At 43.2% G+C, this 20,048-nt stretch overlaps 2 protein-coding genes and 2 non-coding genes across 4 annotated transcripts in view; 2 read left to right on the plus strand and 2 right to left on the minus strand.

Annotated features, from left to right (window-relative positions):
* On the plus strand, positions 1-4,115 carry dcaf7 (ddb1 and cul4 associated factor 7). The gene is made up of 7 exons (XM_018672193.2): positions 1-393; positions 698-856; positions 1,262-1,373; positions 1,476-1,594; positions 1,676-1,885; positions 2,205-2,322; positions 2,852-4,115. The coding sequence occupies exons 1-7, from the start codon at positions 256-258 to the stop codon at positions 3,022-3,024; spliced, it is 1,029 nt and encodes a 342-aa protein (XP_018527709.1). The 5' UTR covers positions 1-255; the 3' UTR covers positions 3,025-4,115.
* Positions 3,428-20,048, minus strand: part of kcnh6a (potassium voltage-gated channel, subfamily H (eag-related), member 6a) — a 26,761-nt gene continuing 10,140 nt past the window's right edge. Inside the window, 10 exon segments of the mRNA XM_018672192.1 lie at positions 3,428-6,949; positions 7,057-7,255; positions 7,868-8,048; positions 8,783-9,070; positions 9,181-9,280; positions 9,565-9,758; positions 10,406-10,658; positions 11,926-12,125; positions 12,469-12,883; positions 13,340-13,765. Of these exon segments, the coding sequence (XP_018527708.1) occupies positions 6,668-6,949; positions 7,057-7,255; positions 7,868-8,048; positions 8,783-9,070; positions 9,181-9,280; positions 9,565-9,758; positions 10,406-10,658; positions 11,926-12,125; positions 12,469-12,883; positions 13,340-13,765 (2,538 nt within the window). The 3' untranslated portion in view covers positions 3,428-6,667.
* trnac-gca (transfer RNA cysteine (anticodon GCA)) lies at positions 7,762-7,833 on the plus strand. The gene has a single exon. It is a non-coding gene; the product is annotated as a tRNA-Cys (tRNA).
* Positions 11,661-11,732, minus strand: trnac-gca (transfer RNA cysteine (anticodon GCA)). The gene has a single exon. It is a non-coding gene; the product is annotated as a tRNA-Cys (tRNA).

Consider the following 20,048-nt stretch of genomic DNA (forward strand, 5'->3'; position numbering starts at 1 on the left):
GTCTGTTGTATTCTCTTGAGCTTGACAGTTCTTTAGATCGGAACGGAGCAATGCTACTCTTTGTTAAGTAAAGTCGTGTGAAATCTTGCTCTAAAACAAGATTTGCTAAATCAAATAACCTCCGTCGCCACGTCTGCTGATACATGTTCTTGTAAGATAAGGTAACTGGTCGCAGTTTGCGTGTACGACTACTTATTTCGTAGTTAGCTAACGCTAGCGTGTTAGCTGCTGAGACAACAGCTGCAGTTCGGGAGGATGTCGCTTCACGGCAAAAGAAAAGAGATCTACAAATACGAGGCGCCATGGACGGTGTATGCGATGAACTGGAGCGTCCGTCCGGACAAACGCTTTCGGCTGGCACTTGGGAGCTTTGTGGAGGAATACAACAACAAGGTGCGTAATGTATTGATGTGGCCATTTGTTAGCCACGGCTAAATATGTCAATGTTAGCGAGCTAATGCTAATGCTAGTTGTTCTGCGCAGCACCAACGCGTAAAGATCAGAGTTTTGTTTTTATTCCCCGCCAACACAAAACTCTCCCTGTGCAAATATTCAGCACTGATGTTGCGCATCTTTAGCAGCGCTACCCCTCACAGTAACACCATATATAGCTGATGCTATTTCCAGTCTTCGTCGCCCTGTAAACAGTTATGTAGCTCGTGTGGTAATAACAGGTATTGTGTTTGCTCCCGCACAGGTTCAGCTGGTGGGTCTGGAGGAGGAGAGCTCAGAGTTTGTCTGCAGGAACACATTTGATCACCCATACCCCACCACCAAGATCATGTGGATACCCGACACCAAGGGGGTTTACCCTGACCTGCTGGCCACCAGTGGAGACTATCTGCGCATCTGGAGGGTACGAGATCTGCTGAAATATTTTAGATTATGTCCATCAGGTCCCACTGAAAGACCAAGATCAACACGGACTGAATCAACAATTATCTGTGTGGCAAAAAGCTTCGTATTTATTTTGACATCCAGCTGCTGGAAATCCTCACTGGAGCAAAAACGACTGCTAAAAATATTCCTCAACAAATGTGTTGTGTGTGATTGTGTAGAAAAAAAAAATAAAACTATTGTGCCCTGTTTCAGTAGTAAGTAGTGTTTCAGTCCTGTATTCAGTAGCTGTTTAAATTTGAATTGGTCAGTGTTTTGGGGATAAGATTAGTCTGCTTCAGCTCAGGCCAGCTGGCAGCAGTGACGCGGTCACATTCACTGGAGTATAGACGTCTGCTCACTGCCAAATTCCTTTATCGTGCAGGTCAGCGACACAGAAACACGTCTTGAATGTTTGCTGAACAACAACAAGAACTCAGACTTCTGTGCGCCCCTCACCTCATTTGACTGGAATGAAGTCGATCCCAATCTGCTGGGTAAGAAATCAAACTTACGACAGTGAAAACAGTTTGGATGTAATTGTTCTTTCATGTGCGAGGTTTGAGTGTTTTTTTTTTTTTTTTGGCTTCTCTCTGTAGGAACTTCCAGCATCGACACCACCTGCACTATCTGGGGGTTGGAAACCGGTCAGGTGTTGGGACGCGTTAACCTGGTCTCTGGACACGTGAAGACCCAGCTGATCGCTCACGACAAAGAGGTCTGTTTGTGTCTTTCGCTGCAAAATGAAGCTCTGTGTGGTTAAGGATGTTTCATTCTACATATTTCTGTGTCTCTGCAGGTGTATGACATTGCATTCAGCCGTGCAGGAGGAGGTAGAGATATGTTTGCCTCTGTTGGAGCCGACGGGTCCGTCCGCATGTTTGACCTCCGACACCTGGAGCACAGCACCATCATCTATGAAGACCCCCAGCACCACCCGCTGCTCCGCCTCTGCTGGAACAAGCAGGACCCCAACTACCTGGCCACAATGGCCATGGACGGCATGGAGGTCAGTTCACTGTGGAGCTGCAGCAGCTACACATTCTTACATGTTGTTCCTCAGTAAGCAGAGCGCCTTAATTGTCAAATTGAATTGTAGATGTTCAAATTTCCAGTTTTTTTTTTTTTTTTAGCACTTTTGTTGTCAATGTTGGTTCAGACGTTAGAGTTAAAAGTTTATTCCTAACGCTTCAAACAGGAGCTGACAAAATCAGTGGCTTTAATCTCAACGATCAATCAAAAGCTCCAAGCCACAGTTACTAAATACACCTCAGAGCTCAAGAATGAAGCTTCAGTCCCAGTCTGTCATTAATATTTCTGTGTAACAGGTGGTCATCCTGGACGTTCGTGTGCCTTGCACACCTGTGGCTCGGCTGAACAACCATCGCGCCTGTGTCAACGGCATCGCCTGGGCCCCCCACTCCTCATGTCACATCTGCACTGCAGGTAAGCAGACGCTCAGACTCAAGGCAGGGGGCTGTGTCAGTGGGGTGTTTGTTGCTTTAGGTCCTGGACTGATAACACATACAACACAATCCAGGAAGTCCAATTTGAGTATCAGATTGATGAGATTAAAGGCTTATCAGACACCAGAACACCACTCACAGACAGGACTTTACAACCAGAGTTATCACAGCAGCAGCTGTTTTAAGGTAAAAAGTAGAAATGCAGCACTAACGTCACAAAACCAACTACCTGAAATGTGGTCTTGTGTGGATTTAATTGGCGAGGCAGCACCTTTCCAGGATCTATCGGATAACTACTGTCTGAATTATGTAACTGATATTAAAATGGCCGTTGTGCTGTAGCTCTCGGAGTCGACAGATTGGCTTATTTCAAATGAGCGAGGAAGCTGCCACAGAGCTAAAGTAAATCTGGACCCCGGTCAAAGACAGGCCTCATGTTCTCACATTCCCTGCTCCTCAAGCCTCAAACATTTCTCTTACCGGTCACTCTCCATGTCTTCCTCCCTCAGCTGACGACCACCAGGCCCTGATCTGGGACATCCAGCAGATGCCGCGGGCCATCGAGGATCCCATCCTGGCCTACACAGCTGAGGGGGAGATTAACAACGTGCAGTGGGCGTCCACACAGCCGGACTGGATCGCCATCTGCTACAACAACTGCCTGGAGATCCTGCGTGTCTAAAGCTACGGACACTTACACAAAGAGGAGAAGGAGCGTTGTTTCAGATTTGGACTTTTTTCCCCCTCAACCCACTGATTTCAAGATGAGGATGAGGTCACGAGTGAACTGTCTGAACATGTTCAACATGGAGTATCACACACCTGCTCCACAATAACCTGGTTTACATTTTCTTCCATGTCTTTACTCCATTCTATTAAATGTGTTTAAGCTCTTATTTATTTTGCTCACAAGGTAGTGTTCAGCATCTTCACAGCAGCTGTAAGAAGCTTTGAACTCTGAGCTGTTGTCTTTAAAAACCTGGTTTTTCTACTTCTCGGTGTGATTTCAGCCAGATGTGAGATTATCATGAAGGGTTTAGATGTTGTGCGTTTCATCGGTTTGATTTGTAAAGGTTGATACAAACTACTGTAGGCAGCAGAAGGTGACCTCTCTAATGCGTAGAAATTTGTCGTAGCCTTCTTGTGGACTCATACCATATTATTGCTGATTCAAACGTCAGCACATTATAGTCTTGTTTACCCCTGTGGCAATTAAAATTTTTAAATGGGTGTGTGTCCAGTATCCTCTCTGCAAAATAATTGTATTCAGGCTCGAACTTGTGACCTGTGCAACTTTTAAAAATTGTAAAAATACCCTGAGAGGGCTTCATATCGTCACTGCAGTGGTGTCAGTCATCATATGGTGCGTTTAAGTTTGGCTGCTGATGCTGTGAGGCAGCCGTGTACAGCAACACTGAGAACCTACCAGAGCAATGTTGTTCAGCCTTTTAGCTCCCTAATTATTCTCTTCTTTTCATTCGTAGGAGATTGTGCTTGGAAAGCTGCATTTTCTTTGTTTTAGAGTGAGTTGTGAAATGAGAGGAGAGTGAAACAACTTTCTGACTGCGTCTGCGTCTGCCTCTCTTTTTGTTGTTTTCAATAATTAAAGGGTCATGTCCTTGTAGCATGCCATTACAAGGCAAACTGTACATACATATAAATATATCAACTTAAGATGTTGGTAAGCCAAGTGTTCATGTTGTAGCTTTTTTCATAAAGTTTATTATTGAATTTGCTCTAATAAATTGTATTCCTCCATGTCTTAGGAACAAACTTGTCGTCAGTTTTCATTCATTTACCAGCCTCGATTTACTTTCAGATGAAATCTAAAAGCTCCTCCTTCTCCAACTGTGTCAGTGCTACACAGAGTGTAGGAGTTTCCAGTGGTGTAAGAAGTATTCATGTCCTTTAAACTGAAGTAAAAGTACTCATACCACAATGTAAAAATACACCAAACCTCAGCACTGTGCATGGCTGAATAAGATGCAAATTGAAAATCACTTTCTATAAAAGCACTACTGTGTATAAATGTGTACATTTAAAAATAACAATAGCACAATGTAAAAATGTTCCTTCAGAAGTTTTACTCTGAACATTTTACTTAAGTAAACACAGAAGTATTATCAGCAAAATGTCCTGAAAGTATCACAAGTTAAAATACTCATAATGCAGAATGGCTCTGCTCTGTGATAAATTACATTACTGGAATATTGTTGCTGATAAAATAACATGTAAACAGAACGTTATGTTGAGTCTGATTGAGGTGGAGATAGTTTAAGTTTCTACTGTTGGTAAATTTAAATTAGTTTATAACAAAGCATCATATTTCCTGTATTCAGAGAGCAGAGCTTTTTAATGTTAATCCTCAAAGTGACTTCAATTATTCAATTTAGTGAGTTAGAAATACAACATACACTCACCGAGCACTTTATCAGGAACACCATAATAATCCCTTTGCTCTCAAAACATCCTCAGTTCTTTGAGATTCTGGTCTAAGCACAGGTCAGGCTGGGTCCTTGGATTCATGCTGTTGATGCCAGATTCTGACTCTGCAGGAATCCAGATTTATCAGACCAGGCTACAGCTGCCCAGGTTTAGTGAACCCGTGTCCACCACAGCCTCAGATTTGTATTCCTGGCTGACAGGAGAAAAACTGGACTTGGTCTTCTGCTGTTGTAGCCCATTCTCCACGAGTTCAGCACGTTGTGCTCTTCTGCTCACCACAGCTGTAAAGAGCAGTTGTCTGAGTTACTGTTGCCTTTTCTGGCTGCTCTCCTTCGACCTCGATGTTTTTTGTTTTTCATATTGTTCTGAGTAAACTCTAGAGACTGCTGTGAAAATCCCAGGAGATCAGCAGTTTCAGAAACACTCAAATCAGCCCACCTGGCACCAACAGTGTGACACTGCACTGCTGCATCGTGATTGGCTGATTAGATAACTGCATGCAGGTGTACAGGTGTTCCTCATAAAGTGCTTGTTGAGTGTATGTCCCTCTATATTATAGTTAAGTAGAAGTACAGTATTAAGTAGCATCAAGTATAGTACCTCAAATTTGTACTTAAAACAGTAATTGTGTGAATGTACTTTGTTACTTTTTCACTTCAGTGTGGCACCCTCAGTAAACGATGCACCACGTGAGCTAGGATCAATATTCGGAAAATAAAATGTGGACTCCCAGAGTAACTCTGCAGTGTCTTTAATCTAAAAAAGATAAATAACAGGAATTTGTGCTTCAAGAAACATTATACAGAATTATAAATGCTTAAAAAGGCATTACATTCACCTCATGGCTGGAACTGTGAAATCATCTTGAGACGACCTCTCTGTGTCCTGTATGACTGACAGTTACCATCCACAACCTTCAGCAGTTTTGAGTGATTCCTCTAATGTTGGCACTTTTCAAATAAACACATCTGGTACATTATGAAACCACGTGACCATCCCACAGAAACACGTTTTGAGCTGAGCCGTACAGAAAGAGAAAGAGGGGGGAACCAAGCAAAGCAGTCGTGATCAAAACAAAACTCTAAGAGCTACGTGTAAATGTACAAGAAACCAAGACGTTTTTCTGCTCCGCTTGATCGTGTATGTTGTTAAAGCTTCTCATGATCACCCTTAACAAGCACTGCTGATTCATGTCAGAATGTCAGAGCATGAAATATGAGATGAAAATTACACTGGCTTGAACCTCGAGCCATCATCTTTTACAGTGTGCCAGACAGCTGTGGTATGCCTTTTGATATTTTTTCAACATACACCAAAACAACAGGGAATCTATAACTTTTTACACTCATAGTTATGACATTTATTTGATGTATGGCTCTTATTGTAACCAACACATCTCTAATATTATGAAAATAATTTCAGTCCCAAATAAATGATTCAAATTTTCCTATCCTCTAAATGTGCAATTCTTATACAAAGTGAATGCAGATAATTCTTCACACGTGAAACATATTAGTAGTCCTTGACATTTCACCTCTCCTCAGGAAAACTCAGTCTAGGATGCAGTCGACTGCTTGACGTGTGTATATGTTCGTGTGCTTGCTCATGTTTCACAATTTTCCCACGCAGCTGGGCAGGAATAACCTCTTCGTTGGGGGTGAAGGGACCACAGCAGCCTGTGAGGGCACCGTTGGAGTCTGTAAGAAACAGGAGGCACTCTGAACCCTCAGTGGCGTGGAAGGCGAGGCTTCCCACGCTATTCAGCAGCATCTGAACAGGACAGAGGAGATTTTAAGGGAGGCAGAAGGAAGTAACAACCTGGGGAATATATGGCCGTCCCGTCCAAAGGACCAGGCCTTTGGGTGGTGGCGACTGGTATTCTAGCTGCCTGGCAAGACAGGGTCAGAGACGTGCCTCTGGATCTCCTGCATCTCTGTGGAGGTCTCCAGGTGCTCGGGGAGGGAGGGGAAGCGCTGGCTGCCACATAACAGTCCAGGAGGCTCTTGTACCCCTGACAGTTGAGGAGGGGTGATGTCCACAGAGGGCAGATGTGGTGGGTCTGCCTCCGGTGACATTGACATGGTGTCATCTGAGGCCACAGTGAGATGGATCCCGCTGGACAGGGAATCCTTGGATTTGTGCTTGAAGTCAGAGTCTGGACTCTGGACAGACAAAGAGGGATTCATTCAGACAGAAGCAGAAATGTGTAGGCCAGCCTTTGAATGAGAAAATTAAAGTGCAAACTTGTGCGTAAACTCAAACACAACACCTGTAGCAGTGAGGCAGTGCTGTCGATCTGTACTGGGGGGACAGTATGAATTATGGGTGCTCCTGTGCTGTACAAAGTGGTGGGGTGAGGCGGGTGAGGGCTGGGGGACACAGCGCTGTAGGCTGGAGGCACCGGGGCCATCTGCCTCTGGAGGAGCTGCAGGATCACGTTGATATCTGCCGTCATACGGGTCTCCAGCCTGGCAGGGATGAAGAGAGACATGAGCGAATGTGACCTCAGGGATTTATCTTCATGACGAGAAAACACACAGTTTAACCTCACTTTAATTCAGCCGGATGGAGAGCCTCATAATATTTTTAGAACAAGTCATCTGCTCTTTCATAACTGTCCACTAGGCTTCTCTCTTGCTCTCTCTATAATATCCCCCTCATGCATATGTGAGCATACAGGCAGTTAAAAGGAAGTGCATATGATTAAACTTAACAGATAAGTTTTCTACATCTTTCAGTCTCACCCCTGACCTTTTCTTATCTTTATTTGTCCTTCCGTCCTCCTCTGCCTCCTCCCTTCCTCTCATACACATGCAAGTCATGCAGTTCACACCACGTAAGCACCCAGCTGGGACGTGATATACAAACACTGCACGGGTGGTAGGGAGGAACTCTCAGAGGCATACACATGACTCGGTGGTGGCCTTTGAAGAGTAATAACAAAAGCCTCCACCTTTAACACATAAAGGCAGGAGGGGGTATAGCTCAGTGGTAGAGCATTTGACTGCAGATCAAGAGGTCCCCGGTTCAAATCCGGGTGCCCCCTGCTTTTAAAATTCTTAAACATAAAACCAGCTCACCGGTTTAATTGGGATTGGAGGAGCTCCAGTCTGGATTCAAGTTCGCTGGGCCGATCCTCAGCACATGGTGGTGGGTGAAAACTGGCTCTGACCGATGACGGCCGTCTCTGGCTCTCTGAGAACTGGCTGGATCTGCGGCCTGGCCAGTAGCCATACAGACCTGACATGCTGATAGGTGTTGCTGCAGTCCAGGAAGACAACAAATCCTGCTTTCATTTCTGGAACACTTATTTTCAGTATTCAGAACTACTAGGTTTTATATTGATATAATCTTAGTTTTATTATTTTTGCTGATGTTATTTTCACTTTTACTTTCTTAGTTTCAGTTTTACTAGCACTAGTAAGGGTGGAGGTCTCAAAAGTGTGATGACAGAACAGATATTTTTTATCTATGTAACACATATCTTGTAAGACAAACTGTAAGTCTTCATCCTGTTTATAGTTCATGATTTCTAGTACACTTAACTTGACCCTGCAGGCATTTCAAACTGACTGATGTAAAATGAACAAATGCAGTCTCTTTGTTTCCTTAGATATAATTCTCTTTTCTTTTTGTTTCATTTTTAGATTAGATTAGCTAAAACTTACAGTTTAGTTTACTGTGTGTTTTTATTTGCATTACAGTTTATATCACTGATTTATACTTGGACTCTGGGCTTGAATTTTAATCCTGTGGCCTTGAAACCAAGGGTTAATGACCCAACTAAATTTGCACTCATCACAGATCAGAAAAAAATGTGAGTATGTTAGTTTTTCTCTTATTTCCTAAAATACATGATGTCCCTAACACATCTGGAGAAAGACGTAGCAAAAGTCAGCTGGAAAAACTGAGGCCTAGTAAAAGTTATAAAATAGAATAAAAGGCTACTGAGCCTCCAGACTGATGAAGACATTGTATACAGTTTGAGTCCTTACCTGAGAACGGTGGTCCTCCGAGGTCTACTGGTGGTCCCATCCCAGCTGAGGGTCCACTGTGAGGCAGGATGTTGACCACTGCAGGGGGGTAGTCTCTGGTGTCCCCTCCGGGGGGGTACAGCTCCCCTTTGCTGTGTCCCATAGGCTTCATCTCTTCATCACTAGACTGCGAACAGATACTAGCGCTGCTGCAGAGGTCTTCCCAGTGGGATCCTGCCATCGTGCCCCGGTGGTGGTTTGCCATTGGACAGGACTGATCAGGGTAAGAGTCCTCACGGTCCATCCCGTCTGTACAGACAGAGTCATGTCACAGCCAGAAACAGAAAACACAAAGATTAAACATCCAACAGAAACCTATGGGCATGTGTTAACCTACTTATGCCCTGCCCCTCACTCACCTGGTCGGTTTCGGCGCCGCAGCGAGCCTCTCCGATGCCTCGTCCGGCGGTAGCCACATTCAGAGTCCCTGCTCGGGGTTGGCTGGTTTATTCGATCTGCCTGATACATATCAGCTTCAGTAATTAAAAATACACACCAGATCTCATCCTCCAAGGAAATATCCATTCGTACACTGACAAACACATGTCTACACATGTTTCACAAATCTATCATGTTTAATGCAACTTTGATGTTACTGTTGGAGGGGAAAATAGCACTAAACCAGACTAAATACATGTGTTTGAATATTTACAGCATGGGGAGTAAAGATAAAGTTTGTTGGCAGTAAGAAAAATATAATCACTATTAGACAGCATGTAACATCGCCCTCTGGTGGCACTCACATCTCTCAGGTTGAACGTGACCTCCAAGTTGTTCCAGAACATGTCCGCAAAGTCAGGATACATGTCCAGCACTTCCAGCAGGTCGTCTCTCAGGATCTTGTGAAGGTCACAGTAGGTCAAAGCCCTGACGTCAGCGCTGGACTTCCCTGGTCTTCCATACAGACTGATGGGTTCACCAAAAATGTCATTCTTTCCTAGGGACACCACAGAAAATAGAGAGAGGACTGTGGGAAAAGGCTAGAAGTTAATCCATAAATGTTTGACCAAGTGAGTAAGCCCCTGCAAGTAATAGCAAAAAATAGTTTACTGACAATGCTTTGATGGATGAATCTCCAAAACAAATGAAAAACAAACCACTACAGCAACAATGATCCTCAACAGCACTGCAGCTGAGCGCACATTAATGGTCCCCTCAAACACAGCTCAACAAAAAAATGACCTATGCAGCCTGGATCTGAGTGCTGGCCCTATTGATGATCAATGCCACAGTGGAATGGAAGTGGAGCTGTGCCCAAACACCTCTGGCAACACAACACATAGAGAAGTGTGTGTGTGTGTGTGTGTGTGTGTGTGTGTGTGTGTGTGTAAAGGGCAGTGTGAGTTGTGGCGGTGGCTTTGTGGGAGAGAGATGAGAGGATGGCACAACAACCAGACAGAAAAAGGTTTCAAGTTTTTCATGGCTATTTGCCAGTGGGTGTCATTATTGTTGATTTTTTCTATTAATCTACTATATGTAGATGAATCAAATAACTGTAACTAATAGTGGATATAATCACTGATTTATATCCACAGTGGAACAAAGACAAAATAAGCATAGCCTCCACTGTGGCTTGTAGCTCACCTAATATGGCCACCACCACATCGTCCCTGAGGATCTCTATAGAGCCTCTGGAAATGAAGTAGAGGGCGGTGAGAATGTCCCCACTGTGGACCAGAGTGTCACCCGGCGGAGCGTGGGTGGTCTTGAATCGCATGGCTAAAGCCCGCAGGCAGCCCTTGTTGGCACCTCGAAAGGCTTTGCAGTTCTGCAGCAAGCTGCGGTTCAAGTGGAGGCAGATGTCAGCCTGAAGACACTCAGGGAAACCCTTTAAAACCTGCAGGGCAAAACATGGAATAAGGTCAAATGAGATTGTTTTCTATGCTATGTTTACTTTTTTATGCACTTGTTTGTCCTGCAGCTTTAAAAAAAGTAATCTAAAATTAAAAAATACCAAATGAAACTGAAAGGTACATTAAAAAAACAACCTGAGGGGTGAGAGAAGCAATGTGTCAGATTGATTCAGGAGGTGTACAAAGGACAGCGGCTCCAAGTGATTATCTATTCTCACATTGAATTGGCAGGCGCTAATGCTGCTCTCTGGCTGCGTCATGCTCCAGCGCTGTGTGGAGCCCAAGCCTGAGCAGCAATATGACGCACATCATCACTAAAAACTGGGTCTCCAAAAGTAGGAACCTCAGTGGAAACACTCAGTTCTATGTTTAAATAAAAGAGGACAGCCAGGGTTGACCTTTTGATCTGCAGTCAAATGCTCTGTCATTGAGCTTTACCCTCGACTGAACATAAGGCAATTGAGATTTGAAAGATTTTTACAAACAATTTCTTGTCCTGAAAGATAATTCTTTTAAACTGTAACACAGAAAACCTGAATTTATTTCTTTTCATCTGAGCAGATGAGGTTACATGAAATTTCTCTGTGGAAAAACTGGGTCATTGCTGCAGCAGAACAAGGTGAACAACCTGTTCAGGTCAAATGCAAACTATCAAAGATAATGCTGGGAAACATAAACCTGATGAAAGCAAGCATTGTAATACATGCTGGTGCTCAGTATAATTGTTTTTTTCCCACTCTATAATTCAATGAGAATATATGCACTTATAATCCAGCAGCACTTATGTGGATCATGAATGCACAAATCAGTAGATGTCTGCACTTTATAGGCATGCAGGGCTGATACAGGCAGGGTGTTTGAAAATGTGAATTTTAAATGTGCATCGTCAGCTCTTCCCAAGAATTTGTTCTACATGAGTGGCTAGTATTGCAGTTGCGGTTTGGGATTATGTAGACAAAAGGACCCACTCAGTTATGTGTAACACCAGGGGGCACCCAGATTTGAACTGGGGACCTCTTGATCTGCAGTCAAATGCTCTACCACTGAGCTATACCCCCACAGGCAGTCGCCAGCTTGAGAACCAAAACACTGCTGTGTAACTGAAACTTATTGTGTAAAAGTAAACAGCAAAAACGAAATCTTTCTAAACTGTCTAAACATCAAAAAACATCTTCCTAGCCACTGCACCACAACCCAGATACAGAGATCCTGCCTCCTGTGACCTAGTGTATAAAATTCCTCATGACTTACAGCGTTCATGTCGATGCCGTTGGTGTAGGACCAGGCATGTTGGAAGTACTCCTCTAGCCTCTGTCTCAGGCCTCCTGGGATCTGATGGAAACGTATGAACTCTTTGACCCGCAGCATCTGGGTGTGGTATCGGGCCGTGCCTGAGTACAGTCTCTGAATAATGGCTGACACGTTACCGAAGATACTGGCATACATCAGAGCTGCACGGGACAGAGGACAGAAATACTGAATGTTAGTGCTCTCCTGGTCACCATGTGATTCATATCATATGATCTAAGGACACCTTTGTTGCCATATCCTTCTCCGTCCTGTCATATCTGTCCATCTCTACACTGTTGTTGGATAAAAGTAAGAATGCCCCCAAAAAATTGAGAAAAAAAAAGACAGAGACTTGGAATAATGTCATGAAATATTGTCATTAGCTGTTCCATCACAATCAGGATTCAAACTATACCTGCTTTAAAACTGATGGTGTTTTATTTGTGCTAGAGAGCGCTCATCCTAAAAGGATTCAGATTTCAGACTCACTCCCACTCTACTCACAGCCAATGAGCATGACACAGATGGAGAAGATCTTCTCTGGGTTGGTGTTGGGTGAGACGTTCCCAAAGCCCACACTGGTCAGGCTGCTGAAGGTGAAGTACAGAGCTGTGACGTACTTGTCCTTGATGGAGGGGCCCGAGGTTACGTCACTCTCATTGTAGTGTTTACCAATCTGGTCAGCCAGGTTGTCCAGCCAACCAATCTTCATGCCTCCGATGCGCGCAGAGCCACGTTCCACGTTGCCGATGGCGTACCAGATACAGGCCAGCCAATGAGCGATGAGGGCAAAGGTGCACATGAGAAGGAAAAGGACAGCAGCTCCATATTCTGAGTAACGGTCCAACTTCCTGGCCACTCGTACCAACCTCAGCAGTCTGGCTGTCTTCAGTAATCCAATCAGAGTAGTTGTCTGAGGCTGGTGAAGAGAGTAGATGTCAAATTAGTGACAGAAAATATTGTAAGCCAATGTAAAAAAAATGCTGAAACCAGTGACACAGTCTATTAATCACTGAGTCTGATTTTGCTGCAGATACAAAGTATGTTCAGGTGTTGCTCACTGAGCTATAACAACACTGTGGTGATGTGTTTTCTACCCTCCTGCTGTGCACATCCTTGATTGTAAATGGGAAGTCTGCCTATGTTGTATCCATCTTAAACACTTGACTTACAAAATACAAATGCCTTGTTATTTCAAGATAAAACTTGTTATGATTTGACAGCTACATATCAAGTCAGCCTAAGTCTGAGCAGGAAAGGAGGTAGGACCACTTCTCAGTCAGTGCTCTCAAGTGATGCCCATTTTGAGTGAAAAAGCACAGGTGTATTAATACTGCGAGGCTGTTGATATCTGCAGTCTCCTCTTCATTCTCACCTCCTCTGACCCAGAGCGGAATATGAGCAGATCGAAGGGGATGGCAGCCACGATGTCGATGAGGAACCAGCCCTTGAAGTAGTGCTGTGCGATGCGTCCCGGGTGGCTGACCACCTCGTCGTTGTGGTTGACGTAGGTGGTCCTGAAGTTGATGAGGATGTCCACGATGAACATGACGTCCACCACCAGGTCCACCACGTTGAGCGGGTTGCAGGTGTAGCCGCAGGTTCTCCTCCGCTCCTCCTCCACCTCGTTGAGAAGGAAGGCGGCTGAGTATGGCGTGAAGATGGCGGTGTAGATGACCAGCAGCAGGATGACCCAGTCCCATACTGCTTTGAAGGGGCTGTAGTGAAGGATGGTCCACTTGTGGATGCGTGGGGCCTGGAGCTTGTACTCTGGCAGCACGTCAGCACCAAGGGACAACACCTGAGGACACAGGGAAGGGATGGAGAAGATGTTATGAATAACGAAGGAAGGACTTCACTTCAGCAAACACCTATAATGAGTGAGAGCAGGCTACTTACATTCATCCAAAAGAATAAAAAAAGCTTAGGAAGTTTACTGATTGGCCTGTAGATCAACAAGTTTTAATCATCATTATCATTTTAATATCATTAACTAAATATAGCTTCCGTGGCCAGGTTGAATTTTTTAGGAGTTTAAATTTTTCAGCAGGTTTAATTCTTCACATGAGGTTTAATATTCATGACCTGCAGCACAATTCACCCTCCACTCTCACACTGAGTGTAAATAGCATACACTACATAGTATTTACTGTCAGTGTTTACTCTGACAATAAACAGAATAAACAACCATAACTCTTAGAGCAGCTATAAGTTCTTATTTTCTCATTTCTGGCTTACTATGACTTCATATTCACACAACTGTATATTGAAGAAGACCACCTGAGTATTTTTGTTGACCAACTCTGCTGAAGTTTGGGGGGCACTGGGAAGGACAGTGTTGCAGAGGCATTCGTCATGTTGATATGTTGTTAATACAAACTCAACAGTTGTTGCAGCTGCTTCATTATAACAGCCTTCCAGCAAAAACATTTTGAGCTGCGGAGAGCAAGAAATGTTGAGTTACCAGCAGATGGCCTGGATCAGTGCACATACCAGACTACATACCCCAGCTTCATAAGTACAGCTTCACAAGTGAACACTTCCCTTTTTATGCAAAGATATAAACAAGCAAAAAGACCCAGACTAAACCATGTCATGTCTATCACTTCACTTCAAAAATATCCTGATTAACAGAATATTCACAGATTAAAGTAGCTGTTAATTAGAGCAAGGAAAAGGTGTATGCATTAGTTAGTGGCTGCTGCGTACACCATACATTAATGCTTGTGCCTTCACACTATATGCTGTATGTCACAGCCAATCAGACTTTAATTTATAACATTCGGCACCTAAAGGTAAGTGACAATCTCCTCAAAAAGATTCTCACCATGTTGGCAGGAGAAAATTTCACAGCCCCTTAACGACAGCACACTCAGTCAGTTGCTCAATAAAAAAGCAAAAGCTAAATCTATAGAGGAAGAAAAGGAACAGAGACAGCTGCTGCCTTTCGCAAAGCAAAAAAGACCTTCATCTGGCGTTGCCACTACTAATTGCATTAACAGGCAGAACATCACAGAACAGTAAGGCATCATGACTTGGTGAGAAAAGCGTTGATTATTAAGATCCCACTGACCGGTATGACAATAAGAGCCTCCATGTCCAGGTTGTCAGCCTGGTGTCGACCACAGCAGCAGAGGAGGACACTCCACCAAACCCTCTGCAGTCCTACCTGCCTGCTGTGCAGCGGCCATCTCCTCTCCTGCATCACTTTCTTGCAGAAAAACTTACACAAAAACCTCGAACCCAGAGTCCCTGTGAAGCTCTGTCGTCTCTCCACAGGCACTTTACTGAGTCAAAGCTCTAACTGTTCCTTTTTATAGAGCCCAATGGAGCCTCACCTGCCTCTGCCTCACCATGTGATCCCTGTTTTATCTAGACCATGTGACCCTTCCTGCCAGTGTTCTGGTCAATTGTGGACCAAAATAAGTGCTGTTATTGATTGCACGCCGTGCAGAGAAGTGATTTTAGTTAATTCTTGTTGTCTACAAGGTCAGAACTTTATGTGGTTGATTTCACAGTCATCGCTGGTGTGAAAATGTTCTCCTCTGACATTTTTCTGATGCCCCCATTCATATCTACACTAACTAACAACTGCATGCAAAAAAATACTCTCAGTGCATTGTTGTCCCTCCATCTCCTCAAAAACCATCCAGTAGTTGGAATATAAGTTTGCATAATCATGGTCATAGTCACCATGACAAAAGAAACTTGTTTGACGAGTAGCTACAGTGGCTCCCCAACCAAATACTCAAATAAACTCACACAGTCTAGCATGGCATTCTGTTTCTTTCCACTTTCCCAGCTAAGATGAAAACAGTGGCCATAAATAGTCAAAGTAAGTTGCTTCTTAAGGACAAAGTACTAGATTTGAAAAGCTACTAAATGTGTACCTGACCATATTTGGTAAACAAAGTTAGATCTTCACTAGGAATAACCCCGGCTTGTATAGTTTTCCATTGTGGCATGCAATGCCCTTTAATGACAGGGGGATGTTGGCCTCTACTCTTGCCCCATAAATGAATTTTTTTATGACCAATAGACAGTGTACGGTGTTGGGAAATGGGGTTAAAGTGGAAAGCCGTGCAAGGTTTATTGAATTCTCCAAACACAACAACCTGTTGCACTCTTCTGTGTATCAGCAGCTGACCATAGCAGTTGAACAGATGCGAAAAGACAACACAGTAATGAGAATGTAAACACATGAGCAAAGGTTCACTCATCCAAGAAATATTAAGGTATTGATGTTTTCCACAGCTCTGTTTCATAATGACGACTAGAGAACAACTGCCACTAGTCTGCACGCAACAGCTCTCTGTTGCTACTCTGCCTTTAAAATTCTAAAAGGAAGTAATCAGTGTTTATACATTTTCATATCTAGTAGATTCAAAAGTCAGGGGAGATGTGAAGAGCAAGGGACGCTCAAAAACTTAACAGCATATAAATTATGAAAGCCAGTGTGAAATACATACAGTGCTGATTGAATGATTAATCAATCAATCATAAACACAGACATAATTGTGTATTATGGTTAACCTGCTATGAAAAGAGAAAAATTCAAAGTGCACAATCTTTCACATACAACTTGTTTCTGTTCCTTGTATATTCAATCTATAGAGGACACAAAATTAAGCTTTTCACCCAGAGCATCCTTATCCAGTCTTATTCCACACTAAACATTAGCACAGTACTCATTTCAGTCCTTAAAACACCACAAAGTCAGCTGAAGCCACAAAGTTTAGAAGACCCGACAAACATGACTTTGTCATAGTAAGGTGGCATCAGCTTTACCTGGATAAAGCTGATGCCACTCGCCCGTGGAGTTACAGCAAGTAAGCAGGAAGGGTGAGGTGGTAGAAATGATGAAAAAGAACAGGAAAAAAACAGTGGCAAACAAACAGGGACATGAAGCTGAAAAATGAAGGGAAGAGTTTGAAGAGGACACAAGGAGAGAGATGTGATGCGAGATGTGAGAGACCCAGTAAGGCTGAAACACTCACAGGCTGAAGTTTCTGCTTGAAGCTCATGCTGAAGCGAACCACGGGGTAAACAACGGGAGAAGACTAGGACCATGAGAGAGTGAGAGAGGGAGAAGGCAACCTCTGTCCATCAGTCTGTATCTCCCTCCCTCCTGCTCCCTCGCTCATCCTCCCTGCCTGTAGCCCAGCCCTCACTGCAGGATCCTCTTTCAAACACATTAAAAAAAAGATCCAGCCGCTGCATGAATGACAGCATCCCCTATCTCCACTATTACTCAACAAGCAATAACATCTAAAAGTCAAAGTAGGCTCTAAGCAGATGCTATTAATGCATGAAAGAAATAATGTACTGTGATAGAAAATGCTTTGACTTCTAAAAGAAAGATAAAGTGTATTTACTTTGTGTTAATAAATTTTTTTTGAGTTTACAAGCTATTGTTGCACATATATTGCTGTTATATTTTAATACAATCATGCATGTTTTGGATTTTTCCTAAATTAGTGGACTTTGACATTTTTGCCCAGCCACATGACAAATAGCATTTACAGAAATGAGAAACCAACTCGTATCGGTCTAATGAAGACTATTTAGCCCAAAAAATATCTGGAGAGATATATATTGTACATTCAGAGAAGAATCAGACAACTTGTTTCTCCAGTTTATTTTGATGTGCTTGTACTTGTTTACAATTCCACATTCTTTAGTGGGATAGTTGCTCTAGAATAAAGACTTTCTAATGAGTATGTTATACTTTTTGAATGTGAGCCCGCTCAACACATACACTTCAAATGTACACACGCAATTAAAGTGGACACAAATACTGAAAATCACAGCTCTAACCCCAGTTAATTCAAACTCCATCCAGATTTCTCTCCATTCTCCTGTTTTAAGCTCATTCAAAGCCAGGGGGCACCACACAAACACACTTTTGCTTTCCCAAAACACACACACACACACACTAACAGTTACAGTGTTCTTTTCTACAATTATCTGTCTCTTACAAGCTACAGTCTGGTCAATCACACTGTGTGCTTCATGTTATGCAGACAAATCAATACGAGCAAAGATCAATGACAACCTTCATTTCCCTTTTTGTAAGGTAGCAATCGAAAACCAATTATAAAGGCGGGATCACAAAAAAATTATTGTATAACGGAACACAACTGAGCATATGCTTAAAGATTTACTTACAAATTAAAGACACGATAATTCTGCTGAAAACTTGCACTTGATAAGGTAATTGATCGCCTGCTCCCACATGGCAGCAGCAACGATTACTGTGAACATGACCCGTGGGGCTTGATGTTCATATGTGACCCCACGACTATGATACCACTGCGAGTCAATTCAAGCTCTTTTAAGGGGACAAAAAACTACAACTGGCACCAGCATGAAGACGGCTGGAGGGTGGGGGGTCTGGCTGTGATTTAGAGGGCTGTTGGAGAGTTGACAGATGCGCAGAGAGCATGCCCGCTGCCCTCCACTTCCATTAGCTCCAGAGGCCAAGGTCACAGGCAGCGTCAAGCCAACGAGTGCCGCTCAATAGTCTCACGGCTGCCGCCCTTTTTTACTCGCTTTCATAACTACATCTCACCAGAACCCCACTCCACTCCCACAGTCGTGACGGCCTGCGATTCCCTCACACGCCAACGCAATCTCCATATGCATCCTCACCAAGTCAACTGTGAGTCCACCCCCTTCTATACTGCATTTCATACACACAGCAGACACAACTAAACCTCAGGCTATAAACAAAACAAGCCTATAGCTAACACACAGTAACATCAAATACATTTCACACGCACATTTCTGTTTTGGTAACTTCTCAATGAATAACTAAATAACAATATTGGTTTACTCTCTAGTCACCTATGTGTTTCAGAGGAAAAGAGGAAACTGCAATTTCTAGGGGCAAGAAGTATGTCATGAAGTGAGGGAGATTTGTGTGTTGCCAATACTTAGATAATTTGTACGACATAAACCAGTTACTGAAACAAGTGGATTTGTGCTGCAGAACAAGTGAAAATATCTCAGCCATTTGTTTTGATAAGATTTAAAGATGCAGTACTCGACTAAATGTTTTTTAGAGAACCTGAGGAAGATCGTGTGTGGTCTGTCAACAGGGGACATACCAGAGAGACAGATATCTGCAATAACTCCACTCTACCTTCCAACGGAAACATAACAGAAATAAGACAAACCCTACTAAGCAGCAGACAAACACAGCAATGCTAACACACGGGAACACTCACTTTAGATCCAAAATTTGTGCGTGACGTTAGCAGAGTCAAGATAACAAGTTAAGTGTTCTGCCAGGCCTTTCAGGAGGCCCTTCTGTTCGTCCAGTCAGTTTTTCCAGGGCCACAGAAGCCACGTTGCTTCCACATTGTACACTGAGTCACAGCCGGCTGTCGATACCACTCTCCCTCCTGGTGTGAGGAAGTGAGATCTCACCAACCACCACAAAGACAACAGCATTCAGTCACACAACATTCACATAAGGTAATAGTACTGTTCTTATAATATATAGGAATTATAAAAAACAGGTGTTAAACTATGTAGGACTAAAATTTTTAACTAGAAATCACTCAGAGAACTCATATACCCACTAAATGCAATAGTAGAATTTATATATTTATTTATTTAGTTGCATAGATCCACATTGTGAAAGACAACTGTGCTGAATTTCTGATAGAAGCTATGATTTCTGGAGAACACCAACATCCTGTCTAGACATACAAGGGACTTGTTTGATGTTAAATTATGCTAAATTTGTGTTTGGTCCATTTAAATTTGTGCATTCAGACCTAATTGTCGTGAATCTGGGGACAATTCTTCTTGAACCAAGAAATACAAAGAAATATAAACTTGCTTCTACACCACAGTGTTTAAGGAAGAGTCGGGTTAGTTCAGCCCATGTTCTGAATTTCAATCAGTTTTTGAGATATCCTTCAAAATAACAAACCAACAGCCAAACAAACAGATACACTGGGCCACAAACACAACCTCTCTGGCTCAGGCTGGTTGGAAAGACAGTCCACTGACCTTTGTGGAAGCCCCACAGATAAACTGGGTTAATGTGATACACTGAGGGAGCCCCACAGTGT

This window comes from Lates calcarifer, linkage group LG11, assembly GCF_001640805.2.
Source record: "Lates calcarifer isolate ASB-BC8 linkage group LG11, TLL_Latcal_v3, whole genome shotgun sequence".
Taxonomy (NCBI): Eukaryota; Metazoa; Chordata; class Actinopteri; family Centropomidae; genus Lates; species Lates calcarifer.

Excerpts from the sequence above, each read along its gene's own strand:
- dcaf7 (XM_018672193.2), top strand. The coding sequence starts at position 256 with ATGTCGCTTCACGGCAAAAGAAAAGAGATCTACAAATACGAGGCGCCA. Across the intron at positions 394-697 it reads TGGAGGAATACAACAACAAG|GTTCAGCTGGTGGGTCTGGA; the intron begins GTGCGTAATGTA and ends GCTCCCGCACAG. Across the intron at positions 857-1,261 it reads ACTATCTGCGCATCTGGAGG|GTCAGCGACACAGAAACACG; the intron begins GTACGAGATCTG and ends TTTATCGTGCAG.